This window comes from Brachyhypopomus gauderio, chromosome 14 (genome assembly GCF_052324685.1).
Source record: "Brachyhypopomus gauderio isolate BG-103 chromosome 14, BGAUD_0.2, whole genome shotgun sequence".
Lineage (NCBI taxonomy): Eukaryota > Metazoa > Chordata > Actinopteri > Gymnotiformes > Hypopomidae > Brachyhypopomus > Brachyhypopomus gauderio.
Genome location: NC_135224.1, coordinates 2,169,253 through 2,192,832, shown reverse-complemented (window position 1 = coordinate 2,192,832; position 23,580 = coordinate 2,169,253). Strand labels below are relative to the sequence as shown.

The 23,580-nt window shown below is 47.5% G+C and overlaps 1 protein-coding gene across 8 annotated transcripts in view; it reads left to right on the top strand.

The window, feature by feature from the left end:
- Positions 1–23,580, top strand: part of greb1l (GREB1 like retinoic acid receptor coactivator) — a 58,320-nt gene that overhangs the window by 20,962 nt on the left and 13,778 nt on the right. For 7 of the 8 annotated variants that reach the window (XM_076972453.1, XM_076972456.1, XM_076972450.1 and 4 more), the window contains 22 exons: positions 1,674–1,780; positions 3,410–3,569; positions 7,787–7,957; positions 9,581–9,757; positions 9,864–10,040; positions 10,251–10,370; positions 11,199–11,327; positions 12,169–12,309; positions 12,499–12,624; positions 12,781–12,915; positions 13,177–13,362; positions 13,529–13,852; positions 14,000–14,128; positions 16,119–16,253; positions 17,553–17,750; positions 18,053–18,230; positions 18,682–18,928; positions 19,376–19,512; positions 19,787–20,147; positions 21,004–21,119; positions 21,901–22,157; positions 22,983–23,545. In XM_076972453.1, coding sequence (XP_076828568.1) covers positions 3,413–3,569; positions 7,787–7,957; positions 9,581–9,757; positions 9,864–10,040; positions 10,251–10,370; positions 11,199–11,327; positions 12,169–12,309; positions 12,499–12,624; positions 12,781–12,915; positions 13,177–13,362; positions 13,529–13,852; positions 14,000–14,128; positions 16,119–16,253; positions 17,553–17,750; positions 18,053–18,230; positions 18,682–18,928; positions 19,376–19,512; positions 19,787–20,147; positions 21,004–21,119; positions 21,901–22,157; positions 22,983–23,545 — 4,164 coding nt within the window. In that variant the 5' untranslated portion in view covers positions 1,674–1,780; positions 3,410–3,412. The remainder of the gene's footprint in view (positions 1–1,673; positions 1,781–3,409; positions 3,570–7,786; positions 7,958–9,580; positions 9,758–9,863; positions 10,041–10,250; positions 10,371–11,198; positions 11,328–12,168; positions 12,310–12,498; positions 12,625–12,780; positions 12,916–13,176; positions 13,363–13,528; positions 13,853–13,999; positions 14,129–16,118; positions 16,254–17,552; positions 17,751–18,052; positions 18,231–18,681; positions 18,929–19,375; positions 19,513–19,786; positions 20,148–21,003; positions 21,120–21,900; positions 22,158–22,982; positions 23,546–23,580) is intronic. The other variant, XM_076972457.1, reaches the window with a different exon arrangement.

Here is a 23,580-nt window from a genome sequence, read left to right as displayed (position 1 = left end):
TACTCTGTCCAGGTCAAAGGTCACTACTTCAATTAAGTACTTATTTGTTCTTGATTTAGTGAACATGGCTGTGCACCGCTCAGCGTGTTAGGTGAAGACACAGCAGGTCCCACATGAAGGAACATGAAGGAACATGAAGGAACATCTTCACTCCTCACTCAGATCATCAGGAGCTTGACAGTGAACTTCTGATGTAAACCTGTGTACGGAAATGCAGGTGTGTGTGTGTGTGTGTGTGTGTGTGTGTGTGTGTGTAGCAGAGAACTGAGTTCTTGACTCTCCGGACACCTGTCCAGACGTAAGATATAATGTCATAAGGTAACATGGAGGCGGTTGAGCACCTCAGTGTGCTGCTGTAGCTGTTGGGCAGGGTGCGGTTTGACCAGAGGGCAGGAGCCTTCAGACGTAGTCCTGCACCCTCTCACCCTCTCAGGTGGCATTTAGGCTCAGGGTTAATTCTGCTGGCTACCCAAAAATGTCTTATCTTCCTGTTTCCAGTATTTCAGATCTATTTGTTAAAATTATTGTTTCTCATCAGCAGCGTTGGTAATCACGTTCACAGTTTTGATCCTCATCATCAACTCCCTCTTGATAGTACCTGTCAGGTAGCAGGACCCTGACGGGCCGTGTGCTGTGGCCACTCAGATTGATGACAGGCAGGTTGCTGGATCAACAGTGTCATTTGTAATAGCAGAATAGTTTGTCTATTATGATTCGGTCTATTATGATAAAGTCTATGACAATTGGGTCTATTACAATTATGTCTATTACAATTAGGTCTGTTTACCGGAGTAACTAGTGATAAAGCAGTAGTCTAGTAAACAAATACACAGACATCACAACACAAAAAAAATATTTATAATAAAAATCCTAGAGGATGTAGAGGAGTTGGGATGATTCAAAGGGCATGTGAGCGTCATAAAAATTACTTTAGTGATTTTAAGGTAAATTCTAGGTCTGTTTTTGGGACCCAATGTGATCTTCTCATGGGCAGCGAAACCCCCTGACTGTGGCCCTGACGTCTCTGTGTGGTTTTTACCTATTAGTAAACTGAGTGGTTATTGTCTGTGTGAGATAGGGTTACTGGAGTCTTTTACTACATTCTCCCTGGGGTCATTGGATCCTATAGCCCCATCCATCACCGTTATCAAGGAGAGTCTACACCAAGGACCTCCACAATCTGGTACACCATCTAAACAACCGGCCGATCTCAGATAGCACTTCAGGTCTATCTGCACCCAGCAAGCCAACATTTTTCACCAAACATTAACATTCTCCATCAAGCAGCAGCTCTCTGTTGGTAGTGGACCTCAGAATGTTCCAGATGAAAAGCCCGAAAGCCAGAAGTGCCAGTGTGAACAGAGGGAGCATTCTAGACGCTTCCCAGTCCACCAGACCAGTTTGCTGGTGCTTTGTGGACAGAGGCCTGTGTACTCTGGACCTGTTTTAGATGGTTGTGTTATAAACAGCAATGATCTCCCAGTGCGTCTCACACACTTCGCGTCTCACACACTTCTGCTCTCTACAGAAAACTGCAATCTGTAACCCAGGGCCAATATTGTAGGCTATGTTTTTGTTTGTTGGTTGGTTATTATAACATGTACCTGGAGAAGATTTTGTCAATGTTTAATATGGGTAAATATTCTGGGTGATTATGTACTGTACCTGTGCAGGTGTGAGTGGTTGGTGATGGCCTGTTGTCAGATGTCTACAGTTCCTCTCTGACCAGTGATGGACAGAAAGTGAAGAACATTCAAACATAGAGAGAGATCCTTCTACAGTAAGTATTCAACCTCCAACATTCAGTGTGTGCGCGTGTGTGTGTCCATGATTATGGCTCTAATGTTGGCCAATTAGAAGGTCCGTGAATCTATTATGTAGGGTAAAGAAGAACATGATGATTGATAGTATTGTATCGTTAGCCAGACTCAGGCAGAGCGCTGATATTACACTGATCAGACTCGATCAGCTTTGCTGTCTGTCTTAGAAAGGCTGAGTGAGTGTGGCCCTGTGGGGCCCAAGACAGCGTTGCCCTGAAGGAGTCTCAGGTTCTCGCCTCTGGGGCTCTGTCTCTACAAGTCTGTATCTCCAGCCCAGGTGTTCTGGTGGGTGTGTGGTGGATCAGATGGAGGTGGATTTCAGGACATTTCAGTTCTAGTCACTAGTCCCAGAGAAACCAGGAGCATTTTGTAAACATGGTGTGACCAGCCACCCATTGGCGTAGCTCCAAAAGCGAACATTCTGACCAATCACTGAAAGCCACCACAGGGTAGTTGGCATTGAGCTGCAATTATGCTCCCATCCTATTGTGGCTACCATGAGGTAGTTGGTATTGAGCTGGAATTATGCGAGCTCTCCCCCTAGTGGCCACCATGAGGTAGTTCGTATTGAGCTGGAATTATGCGAGCTCTCCCTCTAGCACGAGTCATTTGCAGGTCTGGTAAGTGTGTTTGGGTCATGTTAACAACAGTGGCAGGGTGGAGGCGGAGAGATAGAGATGAACTCCACAAGGACATTCTTGTTTACTGCTGTGTCTGACAGTTAAGCTACACTGCCAGGAGACAGAGTGCAATGCAGCTCAAAAGAAATGAGGCTCTGCACCTGACTAAGATCAGGAACAACGCTCTGGCCACATGGAATTAAGGTCCTGAGCCTTCAACATGAGAGCTGCAGTATTGGCTCAGCAACGTGTCAGAATAAAATGTTTTGTTATTGAAAATACCGATGTTAGGCTTACGGATGACCAAAGTGCTATATAGTCCGAAAGTTCCTGTAATCCAAATTCACGACGAACAACTCACAACTTACAATATACAACACAGTTTATAAGGGTCAGTTAAGGTGAAAGCCTTCAGAATAGTACCACCATCACGCCACCCCTCTGCTCTGAATATGATGCATGTTGGGTTAATATAAGGCCCAGGTATGAGAACAAAGATTATCTGTCCCTGTGGGTGAGACAGGGTGTGGGTGAGACAGGGTGTGGGTGAGACAGGGTGTGGGTGAAACAGGGTGTGGGTGAGACAGGTGTTTTCTTTACAAGATGTCTTGTGTAAGTGTCCTTGAACTTGTTCATTTTTGCATTACAATGTGGAATTAAAATTAACTGGAATTATATGTTAAATCTCCACAATTACCAATGTGAGGAAAGTCAATACAGTCAATATATTATAACTTAAATTGTGATTACATTCAAGTTACACCATTTAGTTTAACAATAACACAAATTCCCATCATGATCATGCACCATATGCTAATATCAGTACCAGATCACACATCATATGCTAATATCAGTATCAGCTATTAGCTATTGTAGTTTTTTATTGTTTTGATAATAAGTGCAATGTGTAGTTTTGACTCCATGTTCCTGTGAGCGGCTGTGGTGATTGTCCTTGTGTGTGTGTTTTAGGTCATGGGTAATTCTTACGCCGGACAGCTGAAGTCGGCCCGGTTCGAGGAGGCACTGCACAACTCCATTGAGGCATCTCTGCGTTCCAGCAGTGCCGACCCTCAGCCCATATTCACACAGCTCTACCTGGAACCCGACCAGTACCCTCCTGACCTGGAAGGTGAGTCACGGCAGAATCGGCCACCTGTACTGGCCAGGGGTGCGTTTCCCGAAACGTTCGTAACTCTAAGTACTTCCTAACCTGTAACCTTGTACTTAGAAATTTTCTTAAATTTACGAGTGTTTCCCGAAACGCTTCAATAGCTTACGTCGGTCTTCGGACCCATTCGTTCTTCTTAACGCAAAGCTCACGTGCAGTTCTACCTCAAAAAGGATATACTTTTATAAGGATAAAAAAACACGACATTACAACATTTGTGTTTGTGTATAATTAGCCTAGTAGCCTATTTTCTTTTGAAGTAATTACATCGCATATACCACATTAAGTGTAAAAAAAAATCAAATGTACTACTTTGAATTATTTAGCATTAGTTGATATGTTCACAATATTTAATTAAATCTCTCCGTTCATCATCGGGCAGTTAATAGCGTTTCAGACTTTCACAATTAATGTATTCTTTGCAAAGAAATGGATACAAGTTGGCCTATTAAGCTTGTTTTAACTTAACCAATAAAATGGACTGATTAATCTGTAGCACATATAAGTAACTTGGATTAAGGCTAGCAATTGTTCTTGAGTGATGAACATGGCAGCTCTTTAAAGAGCATTGGCTTTGAATAGAAGACATAATTTAAGACGATGTAATCCACGAAGCCATGTAGTTCGCCTGAATGCAGAATTTTGCCTTTAGCTCCACTGGCAGCCCTCCGATTTTATGCCACAGGTGAGTTCCTGGAGTTGTTGGTGCAGTGGACGTCATGTTGATCCCCATACACACTCCCAGCCTCTTGAGCCTACATCTACATCTGCTGTAAAGGCTTCTCTGCTTTGAATATACAAGTAATACACAACCACCAAGGCCTCTTCTGGGCCAATTCTGGGCCAATTCTGGAGTGTGTCAGATGACTAGGGACGGTGCATTTGATGGTGGACATGTACTAGCTGACAGTGGGTATCCACTCTGAAGCTATATGCTCCTGTATCAAATCCCCTGGTATCCCTTCAGTAGCTGTGGGGCCCAGTATCCCCAGTGCCTTCTCCTCCTCAACAGTAAGGGAACTTGTGGACATTTGACCTCCACCAGTCTTAGCCCTTTTCCTTTCTGGGTCCTGTCCCCTTATTTTTGACTTGACTACAGAAGTCAGGCCACATGTCTGATCTCTTAATTCCACTACATGCACTGATATTCTTGGCAATATCGTCCCATTTTTGTTTTGGTTTTTTCTGAATTTGATGAACTTCCTCGAGCCAATGAAAACAGTATACTTTTGTTTTTGGCTCAGTTCACTCGACAGAAAGTTTCATTTTCTCTGCTTGTTTGCCATGGTTTTGAATAACGTGTGAAAGGTTAATTGTGTGCCCTATTTATAGCCTTGATAAAAGCCTACGATCGGTCAGAATTGCAAAGGTAATAATTTATGTTCTACTCATTTTTTCTTACACTTGAAATTTCAACACTTATTAGTTGTTAGTTTTTATGATTGTCATTTTGCCAATGATACTTTTGCGTCGTAATAATGAAAAAATGTATGTAAATCGGTGGTTCGGTTTTCAACTAGCAGAGTTTTTCCAGTGCAGAGGCAGAGTCAACTAAGAACTACTTAGAACTCGTTCGTAAATTTGGAGACTACGAAGGCTTTTGGGAAACACTCGTAAATTTGGCGTTCTTAAAGTTACGTCGTTCTTAAAGTTGTTCGTAACTTTCTAAGATTGTTCGTTATCGGGAAACCCACCCCAGGACGGTGGCTCTCGTGATTGGATGATGAAGTTACATCATCATTCTGGTGTCATGAAGCATCTATGGCGTCACTATAGCGGTTGCCCTGGGTAACAACTGCTAATACAGGGCAGTCATGGCCTTGTGGTAGGGAGCTGGTCTTGGGACCGGAGGGTCGTGGTTTCGATTCCCAGACCTGAGGCCATGACTGAGGTGCCCTTGAGCAAGGCACCTAACCCCAACTGCTCCCCGGGCGCCGAGCTAGGGCTGCCCACCGCTCTGGGCACATGTGATCCACAGCCCCCTAGTAATCACTAGTGTGTGTGTGTTCTAACTGCACAGATGGGTTAAAAGCGGAGGACAAATTTCGACTGGGGTGTAAAAATCACAATTGACAAAATATGGCACATTTGTAATATCAGAACAAATATTTTTCATATCAGACTGTTAATATCAGAACGGCTAGATATGTGTGATATGTTACTGTGTGATATGAATACATATTAAACTCTAGCATGAAATGGAATCAATAAAACATGATACATTAGTATAGTGCAGGGGTACTCAACTGGCGGACCGCGGTCCGGATCCGGACCCGAACGCAGTCCTGTCCGGACCCAATCTTATTCCTGATTAACTGGATACGGACCAAAACAAAACCGGAGCATTTATTTCAGGGCTATTGAAAAAACACTACGTCACGAGTGGTACGTTTGCCACCCCCGCTCAACAACAAGCCTGCCTGGTTGACGCTTCGCGAGCGGCGCGAGGGTCCGCGCGGCGAAAATGACGTAATCGCTGTGGCTCCGCGTGTGCGCGAGTGCCTCGCGCGCTGTCGGTTCGCGAGGTCGTGCACCTCTCGAATTTTGTAACTTCGCGCCGCGCTTCAGCGCAATGAACAAAGTCACGTTTTCTGGGTTCATACACCTTTATAAGGTGGAATTCAAGCACTTGTACGTCACTTTCAAGGTCCATTTCAATATTTCCCAGCATGTTAAACATAATTAAGTTAAATATTTATACATATACTCGAAATAATTCGCTTTTTATCACATTATTTAATGGTTGTTTATTTAAAAAAAACGCCCAATCTTCACGTCTTCACATTCTCTCATGTTTTGTCCTGGAATTACAAGAGGCTCGTATTTGTTAACCTAATACAAGAGAACTATTCAGTCAGACAGATATTTGTTGTGAAACCAAGTAGTTACAATTTCAAGCATTTTAAAGTACTTTACCCTAAATTCCAGCACTTTTCAAACCTGAAACATATAGCAACATTAAAATTGGTCAGGTAAATGTTCCCCTGTTTTGAGGGGTGTTTCTACCACATATCGTTTCGGACAAAACGCCTATCGGTGCGGAGAACACTGCAGTGACGCTCGCGAAAGTATAAACGCCTCCACCGTTCGCGCAACCCCCCCCCCCCCCCCCCCCCCGCTCAACAACTTACGTTCGCCACCCCCGCCGCACCGGACCTCAGGTCACAGGTATCTGCCAAAATTGGACCGCGGACAGTTTTAGTTGAGTACGCCTGGTATAGTGGTTCCCAAAGTGAGGGGAGCGCCCCCTAGGTGGGGCGCGGAGCTATTGCAGGGGGGGCGCGGAGCTTGGAAGTAAAACATGTGCACATGTGTCAATATGGGGGGTTGTGTGTGTGGGGGGGCAAAAATATTCTCATCTACTAAAGGGGGGCACGGAAGAAAAAGTTTGGGAACCACTGCATTAGTACATTACATTAGATGGTACATTGTACATTACATGGTACATTAGACATAGCCCACCTCTATATGGCTCACCTGGAGGGGAAACTTGTATATGACTTCCACAGGTATGTTCACTTTGTTCTACAGGTATGTTCACTTTGTTCTACAGGTATGTTCACTTTGTTCTACAGGTGTGTTCACCTTGTTTAACAAGTGTGTTCACCTTGTTTGACAAGTGTGTTCACCTTGTTTGACAGGCGTGTTCACCTTGTTCGATAGGCATGTTCACCTTATTCAACAGGCATGTGCACCTTGTATGATAGGCATGTACACCTTGTACAGTTTATCCAGATTCATGCAGAAAGTCCTCTTAAAGCACTTTTACAAGCAGCTTTCCATGTGTCCATATGAGTGTGTCCATATAAGTGGTTCTACTGTAAGATCCAGTGTGAGAGAGGAGGGAGTTGTTTGGCTGACGATCTCAGTAAGCCTGTAACACTAGCATCACGGCATTCTGTAGTTCCTCAATGGATTCATGACTTTAGTTCCTCCTGCTGTTTTTTTTAATTACCCAACTAAAAACAACTTTAAAATGTTCACCATGAAAAATTTATGAAACACTTTATGGATGTCACATACAACACAGTGTCTTTAGGTTATGATGCATGAAACAGTCTCTTTAGGTTGTCACATTTAAAACATTACTCCATAGCTTTGAGCTATGAAGTCACATAGCAACCCATGGTCCATGGTCATGTGACTTGTATTTTACTATCTCTCTCTTTTTATTCCAGACATTAAATCTAAAGTGGACTTGGGCCTCAGGTCTGAAGCAGTTGTCCTGATGAACTGCCAGTCATCCAATGGCCTTGAAGACATTGATGATGATGACGAATCAGATATCAGCAGCCCTCCCCTGCCCTACCTCCAGCGCCCGCCCCCTGAAGGCTGCTGCACATTAGATGGTACAGAAATCAAACACCTATACATATGACCAACACCTATACATATGACCAACACCTATACGTATGACCAACACCTATACGTATGACCAACACCTATACGTATGACCAACACCTATACGTATGACCAACACCTATACGTATGACCAACACCTATACGTATGACCAACACCTATACCTACGACCAACACCTATACCTACGGCCAACACCTATACCTACGGCCAACACCTATACCTACGGCCAACACCTATACCTACGGCCAACACCTATACCTACGACCAACACCTATACCTACGACCAACACCTATACCTACGACCAACACCTATACCTACGACCAACACCTATACCTACGGCCAACACCTATACCTACGGCCAACACCTATACCTACGGCCAACACCTATACCTACGGCCAACACCTACACCTACGGCCAACACCTATACGTACGACCAACACCTATACGTACGACCAACACCTATACGTACGACCAACACCTATACGTACGACCAACACCTATACGTACGACCAACACCTATACGCATGACCAACACCTATACGCATGACCAACACCTATACGCATGACCAACACCTATACCTACGACCAACACCTATACCTACGACCAACACCTATACCTACGACCAACACCTATACCTACGACCAACACCTATACCTACGACCAACACCTATACGTATGACCAACACCTATACGTATGACCAACACCTATACGTATGACCAACACCTATACGCATGACCAACACCTATACGTACGACCAACACCTATACGTACGACCAACACCTATACCTACTACCAACACCTATACGCATGACCAACACCTATACGCATGACCAACACCTATACGTATGACCAACACCTATACGTATGACCAACACCTATACCTACGACCAACACCTATACCTACGACCAACACCTATACGCACGACCAACACCTATACGCACGACCAACACCTATACGTACGACCAACACCTATACCCACGACCAACACCTATACCTACGACCAACACCTATACGCATGACCAACACCTATACGCATGACCAACACCTATACGCACGACCAACACCTATACGCACGACCAACACCTATACGCACGACCAACACCTATACGCACGACCAACACCTATACGTACGACCAACACCTATACGTACGACCAACACCTATACGTACGACCAACACCTATACGTACGACCAACACCTATACGCACGACCAACACCTATACGCACGACCAACACCTATACGCACGACCAACACCTATACGCACGACCAACACCTATACGCACGACCAACACCTATACGCACGACCAACACCTATACGCACGACCAACACCTATACGCACGACCAACACCTATACCTACGACCAACACCTATACGCATGACCAACACCTATACGTATGACCAACACCTACACCTACTACCAACACCTACACCTACTACCAACACCTATGACCAACACCTATACGTATGACCAACACCTATACGTATGACCAACACCTATACCTACGACCAACACCTATACCTACGACCAACACCTCATGGTCTCAGTGTGTGCTCAGTAATGGTCACTGTATGCTGACTCATGGTCACTCACATTCCTGCTCACAGGATTCTGCCAGGCTGGCAAGGACCTCCGGCTGGTCTCCATGGCAACAGAGTCCATCAACGTCCCAGCCGGGTTTGAACTGGTGGGCGCCAAATCTCCCAGCATCCCTGAACACATCCTGGTGTGTGCGGTGGACAAACGCTTCCTTCCAGACGAGAATGGGAAAAACGCACTTCTAGGTGGGTGTGCTGTTGACCAGTTCTCTAGTTCAGACGCACAGTGTTCAGTGTTTTTTAAGGGAGAGACCCATTTGTGTGTGTGACCCGTGTGTGTGTGTGTGTGTAGGGTTTTCAGGGAGCTGTGTGGGTTGTGGAGAGAGGGGTTTCCGCTACTTCACTGAGTTCTCCAACCACATCAACCTGAAACTGAGCACACAGCCCAAGAAGCAGAAGCACTTAAAGTACTACCTGGTGAAGAGCGCACAGGGCGCACTCTGCAGGGGAGCGCTCATCTGCTGGAAAGGTCCTGGCCACACACACACACACACACACACACACACACACACACACACACACACACACACACTCTCATACACACACACTCACACCTCTCGTGATACAGATACAATGTAGTTTCATATCTAGCTCCTCTAGTCTCAACACTCCACCACACAGACCCATGGACTCTTTTTCTCAGAGGGGTTTGCATAGATGTTGATCATTGTTTTTCCAGACTGTAAGACAAGGCAGTTCTCGAGTGCATCTTCATCCAAACCCAGTTCCTCATCCTCACTCAGTAGTAAAGAGAACGGAGGCACAAACGATCACAGCCCCTCCTCTGTCTCCCTCTCAGGTAGGCGTGTGTGTGTGTGTGTGTGTGTGTGTGTGTAGTGGTGGATGAAGTACTGAAACCACATACTTGAGTTAAAGTACAGATACCCGAGGTGAAACCTTACTCCAGTACAAGTATAAATCCTCCCTCTAGTCGCCTTTAGACCTTTTACTTGAAAGTAAAGGCTCTAATATTTAGCAGCATGTTCAACATGTTAAACCTGTCAAACGGGATTTGTTTTCTAATGTAAAGGGTTCGAATGTTTATCATTTCACAATATTAATGCTGGAAGCTCCAAATGCTATGAACTATGATAAAACAAATAACTAACTACATGCCGAGTGTGTTGCTAAGGCAGATTTTTTGTGTGTACTAGCAGTAGCCTACTTAACCAGAATTTCGACCTGAACCTGAATTTCAACTTGAATTTTTGCATACCTCAATGAATTTCACAGACTCTTTTTTCGAATAATAATGGTTTCAGGTTCAGGTTCTGGTGACACTGAAAAAGCTCCATATCTGTCTCTCAGGTGTAATATTCTGTTTTGTAACTGTAGCCGTGACTGATTCATAGTACAAAGTGTGGCTTGTAGCACAGAGTGACTTAGTTTTGGAATTTTGGTGAGTGATACATCAGACTCTTGAGAGTCTGATTATTAGTACAGCCCATTTCAGACCCATCTGAAGACACTGAGACCGACACGTAGAGGGCTAATAGTGATCTGAAGAATCAGGCCATGCTCATTATGCAGGAAGACTATAGTGACTCTGGGGTCACAGGGCTCTTCTAGTGTCTTTCTCCAAGATCTCTGCCCACGCTGAACACCAGTGTGTTTCTGTGCCTTGTAGATTCTCCGCCTGTTCGAGGACAGTCCAGTTCTTCGTCTGGCATCTTTGGAACTCCCGAACCTGGACAAGATTGTGGCTTCCTCAAGCCCCTGGCCACCACGCCCCACACAGCCAAGACCTTACCTATAGGTATCCCAAAACACCCCACACAACCAAGACCTTACCTATAGGTATCCCAAAACACCCCACACAACCAAGACCTTACCTATAGGTACCCCAAAACACCCCACACAGCCAAGACCTTACCTATAGTTACCCCAAAACACCCCACACAGCCAAGAATAATTATGAATAGGCACCACACCTTACCCCCCCCCCACATCAATGTACACGCACACAAATCAATGCACGCACACACACACATTAATGTACACACATTGATGTACACCCACACACACACTGTTGTACACACACTTGCATCGATGTGTACACAGATATAGACATTGATGTACACACACACATACAGATCATGTACACATGCCACTATGTACACAAACCATCATTCACACAGTACACACACACACACACACACACACACACACACACACACACACACACATTAATACCAAAAGGGAAGATTTGCTCTTTTTAAGTCTGGTCTGTGCGTTGGGTTACTGGTAAACACACACAAGAAACATTCTATAGGTATAACATGTTTGTGAGGTTCAATATCACTAGTTCGGAAGGTATTGGTGATCAATAAGCTCCTCTCTGGTGATCAATAAGCTCCTCTCTAGTGTTCTCGAAGGAAGACAGAAGAATTGATGCCTCCCTGTTTGATTTCTGTGTGGTAATGTGTGTTTCATGTTTTCATATGTGCGTTAATGCAGAATATCACAATCGTGTGATTGTGTGTGTGTGTGTGTGTGTGTGTGTGTGTGTGTGTGTTTGTGTATGTATGTTTGTGTGTGTGTGTGTGTGTGTGTGTGTGTGTGTGTGTGTGTGTGTGTGTGTGTGTGTGTTCGCCTAGTGCCAACTGCTCTACGGGTTAATGGTCTGGCCAACAGTTTGAACATGGAAGGCCGGCCCACTCTGCTAAGCCCAACCCACACAAACCCACTAGCTACACCCACACATGGTTACCGGCCAATCGAACAAGGAGATAGCCCAGGTAAACCTGATGTCATTATACGGCTACTTTTAAAACCGAAATTCCACAGAGTAACTGTAATAAAAGATTTCTTTAATTAATAAGTTTAATAAGTTATTAGTGTGCAGTGTGTGTGTATAGCCGCATCCAATCTTCACATTGGGGTTGTTAGCACTGCAATTTTAATACGTTTTGAACTCACTTTCCCAGCATCCTCAGCTATGGCATCCGGCCCACCAAAGAAGCGGCACCGTAGTTGGCACCCGTCACCTGTGGTGCCCGTACCAGTGACGGCGGTCCCTGTGCCCGCCATCCGCCCGCTGCCCTGTGGATCAGGTGACATACTTTCTCCACCTGGGGTCTTTAAGACCGACAATTTCTCATAGATAAAAATCATAGATCTTTATTAGTTCCATCTGTCTGTCTTCTTCCTGTCTAGCTGTAGATTTGTAGATCTTCATCTGTTGGTTTTGTGTGATTTTTCGGGTGCAGGCTCTCTGCTGCCCTCTCCTGGTCAGCAGGCCGTGTCGGGCATCATACAGCCCCAGGCCATTACCGCCGGAGAGACCGTCATCGTCCCCGACAACCTGCTCCACACTTCCGGGGTCCGCCCCGTCATCCTCATTGGTGAGAAACATTCTGGAACTTGACGAGTCAAAGTAAGAACCCTGTGTTGAACCTTTAGAACCCTGTCTAGAACCTTTAGAACCACATTTAGAACCCATCCAGATAGTCATCCCAGCAACCAGACATAAAAACGTTTCTAAGGCCAGTCAACCCATTATTATTTTGTGTGTGTGTGTGTGTGTGTGTGTGTGTGTGTGAGTGTGTGAGTGTGTGTGAGTGTGTGTGTGTAAAACTGACTATCTTTCTGCGTTACCTCTGTAGGTCGGGGGGCTTTACCATACTTCTTTGGCAATGTGAGTGACATGGTAGTGAGCCCCCTGCTGGCGAGCTGCTACAACTGCAGCCAGCTGAATGAGACGAGCTTGTCTGCTCTGGGGCTGTCTGCTCTCCAGCTGCCCTCCACAGAGACGATGATACTGCTCACCCTGCAGTACCTCGCCCGTCTGGGTAAGACTCACCACTCTAATACACCACACGCACCATGATTTACCTATATATGCCCTCTCTGAGTTTCTTTAATGTATATTATACTGTAGAAAGACAGATAGATGTGTGTGTGTGTGTGTGTGTGTGTGTGTGTGTGTGTGTGTGTGTGTGTGTGTGGGGTGTCCAGGTGCCGAGCAGATCCCTCTGAGGGAGGAGTTTGAACAGATGATGCTGAAGGCGGTCCTGTGTGGAGCCGCAGCCCCGCCCCTTTCGTCTCCGTCGCCCGTGACGCCTGCTCAGCTGCCCTGGCTGGCCCGCGTGGAGGCCAGCGTCTCCGGGGGCAACATACAGGTGCTGGTGAGCCACACCTCCTTGGGGGAGGGCATCTCGGAGACGCTGCGCTCGCTTAGTGAAGCTCCACCCACCCTGCAGCAGCAGGTGCTGCCCCGCTACGTCCTCATCATCCACGCCACTGTGGGCGGAGCCTATGACTTCTGCGTGATGGTGTTGGGTGAGGAACACTCACTCACCATGTTTGAGATTTTGTCATGTCTGTTAATAATAAAAAAGTTTTTGCCAGACAGTTGTAGAATCTGTTCTGAAGGAGCGTCAGCATTTTGTGTCCAGCTTTAGACGCGTCTCTGTCCTGCACTGCCAGGGAAACACCAGGCGAGGGCGCTGGCAGAGGGCATGCTCAGCACCAGCGAGTTCCTGAAGGAGATCAGCTATGAGCTCATCACAGGGAAGGTCGCTGTGCTGGCCTCCCACTTCAGCAACACCTCGCTAGGTCAGTGTACCTCGTAAACACCCCACTACGTCAGTGCACCTTGTAAAACACCTCACTACGTCAGTGCACCTCGTAAAACACCTCACTACGTCAGTGCACCTCGTAAACACCTCACTACGTCAGTGCACCTCGTAAAACACCTCACTACGTCAGTGCACCTCGTAAAACACCTCTATACGTCAGTGCACCTCGTAAACACCTCTATACGTCAGCGCACCTCGTAAACACCTCGCTAGGTCAGTGTACCTCGTAAACACCTCACTACGTCAGTGCACCTCCTAAACACCTCACTACGTCAGTGCACCTCCTAAACACCTCACTACGTCAGTGCACCTCGTAAACACCTCACTACGTCAGTGCACCTCGTAAACACCTCTATACGTCAGTGCACCTCGTAAAACACCTCTATACGTCAGTGCACCTCGTAAACACCTCTATACGTCAGTGCACCTCGTAAACACCTCTATACGTCAGCGCACCTCGTAAACACCTCGCTAGGTCAGTGTACCTCGTAAACACCTCACTACGTCAGTGCACATCGTAAACACCTCTATACGTCAGTGCACCTCGTAAACACCTCTATACGTCAGTGCACTTCGTAAACACCTCACTACGTTAGTACACCTCGTACAACACCTTGCTAGGTCAGTGCACCTCGTACAACACCTCGCTAGGTCAGTGCACCTCGTAAAAACCCTTGCTAGGTCAGTGCTCCTTGTAAACACCTCACTACGTCAGTGCACCTCATAAACACCTCGCTAGGTCAGTCTGCCTCGTAAACACCTCACTACGTCAGTGCACCTCGTAAACACCTTGTTAGGTCAGTCTGCCTCGTAAACACCTCACTACATCAGTGCACCTCGTAAAAAACCTCACTAGGTCAGTCTGCCTCGTAAACACTTCACTACGTCAGTCTGCCTTATAAACACATCGCTAAGTTAGTCCTCCTTATAAACACATTACTAGACCAGTCTGCTTCTTAAACACCTCTTTTTATCAGTGTACCTTGTAAACACCTTGCTCTGTCAGTCTACCTTGTAAACACCTTGCTAGGTCAGTCTATCTTGCAAACACCTTGCTATGACAGTCTGTGTTTTAAACAGCTCTCTAGGTCACCTATATAGATTAAACACCTCAAAAGATATTTTAAATATCAGTGTAGTAGTCTTTTACTTTGAAACTACTGGGTAAGCCAGTCCACATTTTTAAATACTTCATAAAATAATAAAGTTAAACCACTGTGCAGTACTCTAACTCCCAGAATGCCTTATTTTATCCATTACTTCACCACACATTACAACAAAACTTCCTTTTCAACATCATGTTGACCTGATTCTCCATGAGACAGGGTTTCAGTGGTGTTGATGACCTGATTCTCCATGAGACAGGGTTTCACTTGTGTTGACCTAATTCTCCATGAGACAGGGTTTCACTTGTGTTGACCTAATTCTCCATGAGACAGGGTTTCACTTGTGTTGACCTAATTCTCTGTGAGATAGGGTTTCACTTGGGTTGACATAATTCTCTGTGAGACAGGGCTTTACTGGTGTTGACCTGATTCTCCATGATACAGGGCTTTACTGGGTTTTTTTGTCCAAAATATTTGAAATACTAGCTTGTGTCCAAGTCGCTGAAGAGGTTCTGAAGCGTGTGTTTGTACATTTGCTGTGTTGGGTGTGTTTGCGTGTTGTGTGTGGTTGCCAAATTGGCTGTGTTGGGTGGTTGTATATTTGTTGTGTTGGGTCTGTTGGGTGGTTGTTTGTTTGCTGTGTTGGGTGTGTTGGGTGTATTGGATGGTGGTGTGTTTGCTGTTTTGGATGGTGGTGTGTTTGCTGTGTTGGGTGGTGGTGTGTGGCTGTGTTGGGTGTTTGCCATGTTGGGTGTGTGGCGTGTTGGGTGTTTGCCATGTTGGGTGTTTGCCATGTTGGGTGTTTGCCGTGTTGGGTGTTTGCCGTGTTGGGTGTTTGCCATGTTGGGTGTGTGGCTGTAGGTGATGATCTGGAGAAGGAACTGGTGCGTTACCAGCGGCGACGGAAGCAGCAGATGGTCCCGCCTCTTCCAGGGGACCTGAAGGAATATGTACACTCCCAGGAGGCGGTTGGCATGGTGACAGAGACTGAGCCAGGTTAGCACAGCTCCATCTCTCTGGACGGACTCCAGCGTCTTTCTCCTTGTTTGTCTGTAATGATACAAATAGACTTAATTCCTCTGTTATACACTGAAGTAGCTGTTGGACTATTTTGAGTATTTCAAAACTATTTTGAGTATTTCAATGTTTTTACTAATAAAATATTCAAAAATTTGGTGTGATTTGAATATTAATTTAATTCTGGCGTAGTTTTAATTCAATGCAGATACAATAATTTGAATGCAGTATTTACATACTGATGTGGTTATTTGAATGCTGGTAGGTTTAATTGAATATTGGTGTGGTTATTTGAATGCTGGTAGGTTTACCCGAATTCTGGTATGGTTATTTGAATGCTGGTAGGTTTAATTGAATACTAGTGAGGTTATTTGAATGCTGGTAGATTTAATTGAATACTGGCGTGGTTATTTGAATGCTGGTAGGTTTAATTGAATACTGGTGAGGTTATTTGAATGCTGGTAGGTTTAATTGAATAGTGGCATGGTTATTTTAATGCTGGTAGGTGTTACTGAATATTGGTGTGGTTATTTGAATGCTGGTAGGTTTAACCAAATACTGGTGTGGTTATTTGAATACTGGTATGGTTATTTGAATGCTGGTAGGTTTAATTGAATACTGGTGTGGTTATTTGAATACTGGTGTGGTTATTTGAATACTGGCGTGGTTATTTGAATGGTGGTGTGGTTATTTGAATACTGGCGTGGTTATTTGAATGGTGGTGTGGTTATTTGAATGGTGGTGTAGTTATTTGAATGGTGGCGTGGTTATTTGAATACTGGCGTGGTTATTTGAATATTGGCGTGGTTATTTGAATACTGGCGTGGTTATTTGAATGGTGGCGTGGTTATTTGAATGATGGTGTGGTTATTTGAATGGTGGTGTAGTTATTTGAATACTGGTGTGGTTATTTGAATGGTGGTGTAGTTATTTGAATGGTGGCGTGGTTATTTGAATGGTGGCGTGGTTATTTGAATATTGGCGTGGTTATTTGAATACTGGCGTGGTTATTTGAATGGTGGCGTGGTTATTTGAATGGTGGTGTGGTTATTTGAATGGTGGTGTAGTTATTTGAATACTGGCGTGGTTATTTGAATGGTGGCGTGGTTATTTGAATGGTGGCGTGGTTATTTGAATGATGGTGTGGTTATTTGAATGGTGGTGTAGTTATTTGAATACTGGTGTGGTTATTTGAATGGTGGTGTAGTTATTTGAATGGTGGCGTGGTTATTTGAATGGTGGTAGGTTTAACTGAACGCATGGTGGTCCTTGTTTCAGAGCTGCTAAGTGAAGCGTTTCAGATCTACCCTGCACAGCTGGGCGTGGCCAGGAACCTCCTCTCTCTGGTGTGCAGCATTGCTGACTCGGGTAGCCAGAGCCTTGACCTGGGCCGCTTCTCCAAGGTGGACTTCCTGGTCCTAGTGCCCCCCTCCCACGTGCTGCTGCACCAGACAGCTCGCCGTATCCGCCAGTCTGGTGAGTCCAGCGAATTTAACCTGGGAGACCTTAACCTGGGAGACCTTAACCTGGGAGACTTTACCATGGACATCTTCATGCCTGCATTACTGGTTTAAGCAAACGTTTATGTGTCTGTGTGTCTGTTCACACACGTGCGTGCGTGGGTTGGGGATGTGTGTGTGTGTGTGTGTGTGCGCGTGTGCGTGGTTGTGTGTGTGCGCGTGTGCGTGGTTGTGTGTGTGCGTGGTTGTGTGTGTGGGTGTGTGTGTGTGTGTGCGTGGTTGTGTGTGTGTGTGTGTGTGTGTGTGTGTGCGAGGCAGGCGTGTTGGTGGATCTGGGTATGGAGGATTCTTCCTCCGTCTCCAAGGCAGAGCGGTACGTGGTGAGGCTGGACAGTGAGGTTCATGCCAAACTGGAGGTCTTCATGAGGAGAGTGAAGCAGAACCCATACACACTCTTCATCCTCATTCATGACAACTCGCACATCGACCTGACCAGGTAACGCAAACTGACCAGTACCACAGTGACACCCATACTACACACATTCTCTTTAATCGAAACTCTTGGTTTTTGTCTAAGGGTGCCTGGAGGGTTCAAACCACATTTGTCATAGTACAGAGTTGAGTGCGTCAGGGTTTGTTACTCTCTTTGTCCTTCACCCTCCCTTTCTCTCTCTCTCTCTCTCTCTCCTCTTGCTTCCCTCTCTTTCTCTCTCTCCCCCTTCCCTCCCTCCCTCTCTCTTTCTCTCTCTCCCCCTTCCCTCCCTCCCTCTCTCTCTCTCTCTCCCTCTCCCTCCCTCTCCCTCCCTCCCTCCCTCTCTCCCTCCCTCTCCCTCTTTCCCTCCCCCCCTCTCTCTCTCCCCCTCCCTCTCTCCCTCTTTCCCTCCCCCCCCCCCCCCCCCTCTCTCTCTCTCTCTCTCTCTCTCTCTCTCTCTCTCTCTCTCTCTCAGTGCTATGTCCAGTTCTGTGTCTCATGGAGACCTACAGGGTTTGGCTGACCGGGTGGTGAACTGTGCGGAGGTGTTGGACGCGGTGAACTTGCTGGTCCTGCAGGTCAGCTCCTTCCCTTACACCCTACAGAGCCGGCAGTCACGCATCAGCGTCCACAATGAGGTCCACTGGCCCTGCCCCAACACCACCTCCAACACCACCCCTGACACCACCTCCAACACCACCCCTGACACCACCCACGGTGCTGTGAGTACCACCGACCCAGGGAATTCAGCATGGGGTCACAGACCCAAGTAAAAACTTTTGTCAGTACTGATACTGTTAAAACTGCCACCACTAATACTCACTACGTACTACCATTACTACTAACACTATTATTACTATGACCACCAATATTACCATTACCACTACTAGTACTAATACTACAACTACTACTGGTACTGCTACCACTACTAGTACCACAACTAAAAAAAATATAAAGAATACAAAAATGAAAGATTAAAGATGAAACTGAATTAAGATAATGGGATTGCCTACATACTACTACATACTGTGCTGTGTGTGTGTGTGTGTGTGTGTGTGCTTGTCTTGAAAGAAATTGATAGTCACCTCAGGCAGTTAACCATAACTTACTGAAAACTGAACACATCTGAACCCATAATTCCACTCTGACTCCGTCTGTGTGGCGTCCAGCAGGAGGCGCTGTCTCCTAAAGACTTGGTGTACTTTGGGCTAAAGGGCTACTGTGAGTCCCTGCAGTGGGGCGTGGCCAGCCCCATCCTGCGCTGTGATGAAGCCTTTGAGAGGATGGTCAACGCTCTGCTCCAGCGGTCAGTCTGAACCCCTCAAACCTGTCCTCTGTCCTCACTCCTGTCCTCTGTCCTCACTCCTGTCTTCTGTTGTCACTCCTGTCTTCTGTCTTCACTTCTGTCCTCACTCCTGTCTTCTGTCCTCAAACCTGTTATCTATCCTCTGTCCTGAAACCTGTCCTCTGTCCTCACTCCTGTCCTGTCTTGTCTGTCCTGTATCTGTCCTCTCCTGTGTGAGTGCCTACACTCTGCTTCATCCTGCTTCTACCTCACTTCCTGTTTCCTGTTCCCTCAGACACGCCCACCTGCACAGCATGGTCGTCCGCAGCTTCCTGTTGATCCAGCAGTACACGGAGGCCCTGGTGGCCCTGACCGCCTGCCCCTCCCTGCGGGACCGCGTCACGCCACAGACGCTGGCCATGCTGGAGGGGGTGCTGCGTGGAGGCGGGGCCTGGAGGGGCGGGGCCGGGAGGGGCGGGGCGGGGCGGGGCCACATGCTGCTGGTGCGCGTGCCCTCTCTGCAGCTGGCGCGGCTGGCGCGGGAAAGATTAGAGGCGGCGCAGGACAGACTGGGCCTGCAGGAACACTTCGCCGTGCTGCTGGGAAGCCCCGCCTCCGAACTCACGCTACCCCCACACTTCTGTACACGACTGAGGGTGAGAGCGCCACCTGGGGGAGGGGCTTACACACACACACACACACACACACACACACACACACACACATACACACACGCACACACATACACACACGCACACACATACACACACGCACACACATACACACATATAAACACACACACACATATAAACACACACACACACACACCTTCCCCAGGTACACACACACACACACACACACACACGCACACACACGCGCACACATACACGCACACATACACGCACACATAAACACATACACACACACGCACACATACACACACACGTGCACATAAACACACACACATACACACATACACATACACACATACACATACACACACGCACACATACACACACACACACGCGCACACATACACACACACACACATAAACACACACACACACACACACACACACACACACACACACACACACACACACACACACACACACACACACACCCTGTAATGTGATGAATCCATTCTCCAAACAGACTTCTTTGAAAACAAAAATTATATACAAGATATAAAAATGCTTCTCCTTAAATGTGAGTAACTTTCTTAGCAAAAAATATTCCTCTGTGCGTATGTTTTTATCTGTATCTGTGTGGACTCATGTCTGTATGTATGTGTCCGTGCGTGTGTATATGTGTGCATCTCTGTGCATGTGTGCCTGTGCACATCTGTGTGTGTGTGTGTGTGTGTGCATGTTTTTGTGTGCATGTGTGTTTGGGTGTGTGCGTGCATGTACGTTTGTGTATCTGTGTGTGTGTGTGTGTGTATGTGCACGTGTTTGCATGCATGTGTGTGTGCGTGTGTGTGTGCATGTCATGTGTGTGTGTGTGTTGCAGGCCTGGCGCGGTTGTAAGAATGACGAGTGGATCCCTCTGACGTATGAAGATCTGGAAGACCTACCGTGCATCGTGATACTGACGGGGAAAGATCCTCTGGGGGAGACCTTCCCCAGGTACACACACACACACTCACCACACACACACACACACACCACACCACACACACACACACACACACACACACACACCACACCACACCACACACACACCACACACACACCTTCCCCAGGTGTACACACACACACACACACCTTCCCCAGGTGTACACACACACACACACACACACCTTCCCCAGGTACACACACACACACACACACACCTTCCCCAGGTACACACACACACACACACACACCTTCCCCAGGTACACACACACACACACACACACACACCTTCCCCAGGTACACACACACACCACACACACACACACACACACACACACACACACCACACCACACACACACACACCTTCCCCAGGTGTACACACACACACACACACACACACACACCTTCCCCAGGTACACACACACACACACCACACCACACACACACACACCACACACACACACACACCTTCCCCAGGTACACACACACACACACCACACACACACACACACACACCACACCACACACACACACACACACACACCTTCCCCAGGTGTACACACACACACACACACCTTCCCCAGGTACACACACACACACACACCTTCCCCAGGTACACACTCACACACCAGCACAGCTACACATACCAGCACAACAAACAACAACATCTTGTTGAAGGTTCAGATCAGGTGGCAGTTTCTGAACATGCTTTCCTTGTGTGTGTGTGTGTGTGTGTGTGTGTGTGTGTGTGTGTGTGTGTGTGTGTGTGTGTGTGTGCGCGTGTCTTTTCAGGTCTTTGAAGTACTGTGATCTGCGGCTTATTGACTCCAGCTACCTGACACGGACGGCTCTGGAGCAGGAGGTGGGGTTAGCCTGCACCTATGTCACACGGGCCGTGATTCCTGACGCCATGGCGACTGGAGGCAAGGAGGAGGCACGGAGGGAGGATGAGGAAGAGCGAAGTGCAGGGGGGATCCCAGAGCCAGACGAGTTGCAGACGGAGCTGGAGAGACCCCCAAGCAACGGCAGTGCCACAACCCGCACATCTGGTAGGATACGGAGACGCCTAACGAAGGAGACCGGAAATGATGGAGATCAGTAGTGAGGGAGACCCGTAGGGAGTGAGATCAGTAGTGAGGGAGACCCGTAGGGAGTGAGATCAGTAGTGAGGGAGACCCGTAGGGAGTGAGATCAGTAGTGAGGGAGACCCGTAGGGAGTGAGATCAGTAGTGAGGGAGACCCGTAGGGAGTGAGATCAGTAGTGAGGGAGACCCGTAGGGAGTGAGATCAGTAGTGAGGGAGACCTGTAGGGAGTGAGATCAGTAGTGAGGGAGACCCGTAGGGAGTGAGATCAGTAGTGAGGGAGACCCGTAGGGAGTGAGATCAGTAGTGAGGGAGACCCGTAGGGAGTGAGATCAGTAGTGAGGGAGACCTGTAGGGAGTGAGATCAGTAGTGAGGGAGACCCGTAGGGAGTGAGATCAGTAGTGAGGGAGACCCGTAGGGAGTGAGATCAGTAGTGAGGGAGACCCGTAGAGAGTGAGTTCAGTAGTGAGGGAGACCCGTAGGGAGTGAGATCAGTAGTGAGGGAGATCCGTAGGGAGTGAGATCAGAAGTGAGGGAGACCCGTAGGGAGTGAGATCAGTAGTGAGGGAGACCCGTAGGGAGTGAGATCAGAAGTGAGGGAGACCCGTAGGGAGTGAGATCAGTAGTGAGGGAGACCCGTAGGGAGTGAGATCAGTAGTGAGGGAGACCCGTAGGGAGTGAGATCAGTAAAAGTGAAATTCCTGTTTGTGGCAGTACTAAAGAACAAGTTGTGTGTCTTTGCGTAACTCTGTCTCTTTCTGCATTTCTTTCTTTCTCACTCTTTCATCAGGCTCTCTCACTGAAAATGGCGTTAGTTCTTCTGATGTTCCTGACTCCTCCTACAAACCTTTCTCTGGCCCCTCCTCCCAAGCTGAACCAGCCAAAAACAGTGGTCTCATGGATAGCAGCACTTCCCCCCACCACATTAAACAGGAGTGCGACTCCCAGGGCCCCGCCTTCTCCTCCCCGGCCCCGCCCTCTTTCTCCTCTTCCTCCTCCTCTACTTCCTCCTCCTCTTCCTCGTCCACAGGGGCGCAGAAGCCAAGTCAGTCCACACAGGCTCCGGGGCGGGGCAGCAGGCAGCGCGTCTTTCCCCGGGCGGTGGTGCTGTCCCGGGCCGCCTACCACCTCCTAGCCCCCGAAGCTCCAGGCCAGCCTTGCTCAGGGTCTCTCCTCCCCCACGGAGACGTGGCGTGGAGCGGGCCCCTCCGGCCGCCCGTGCCTCACCAGCTGGGAGGCACAGAGCAGTCGCTGTACTATCGCCAGTGGACCACGGCACGTTCTCAGCACGCCGATTACGATGGCCCCACCAGCCCCCATCCACGCAGACTTCTGCTTAGTGGACCTCCCCAGGTCAGAACCACCACGAGGCCGACACTCGGCACCAC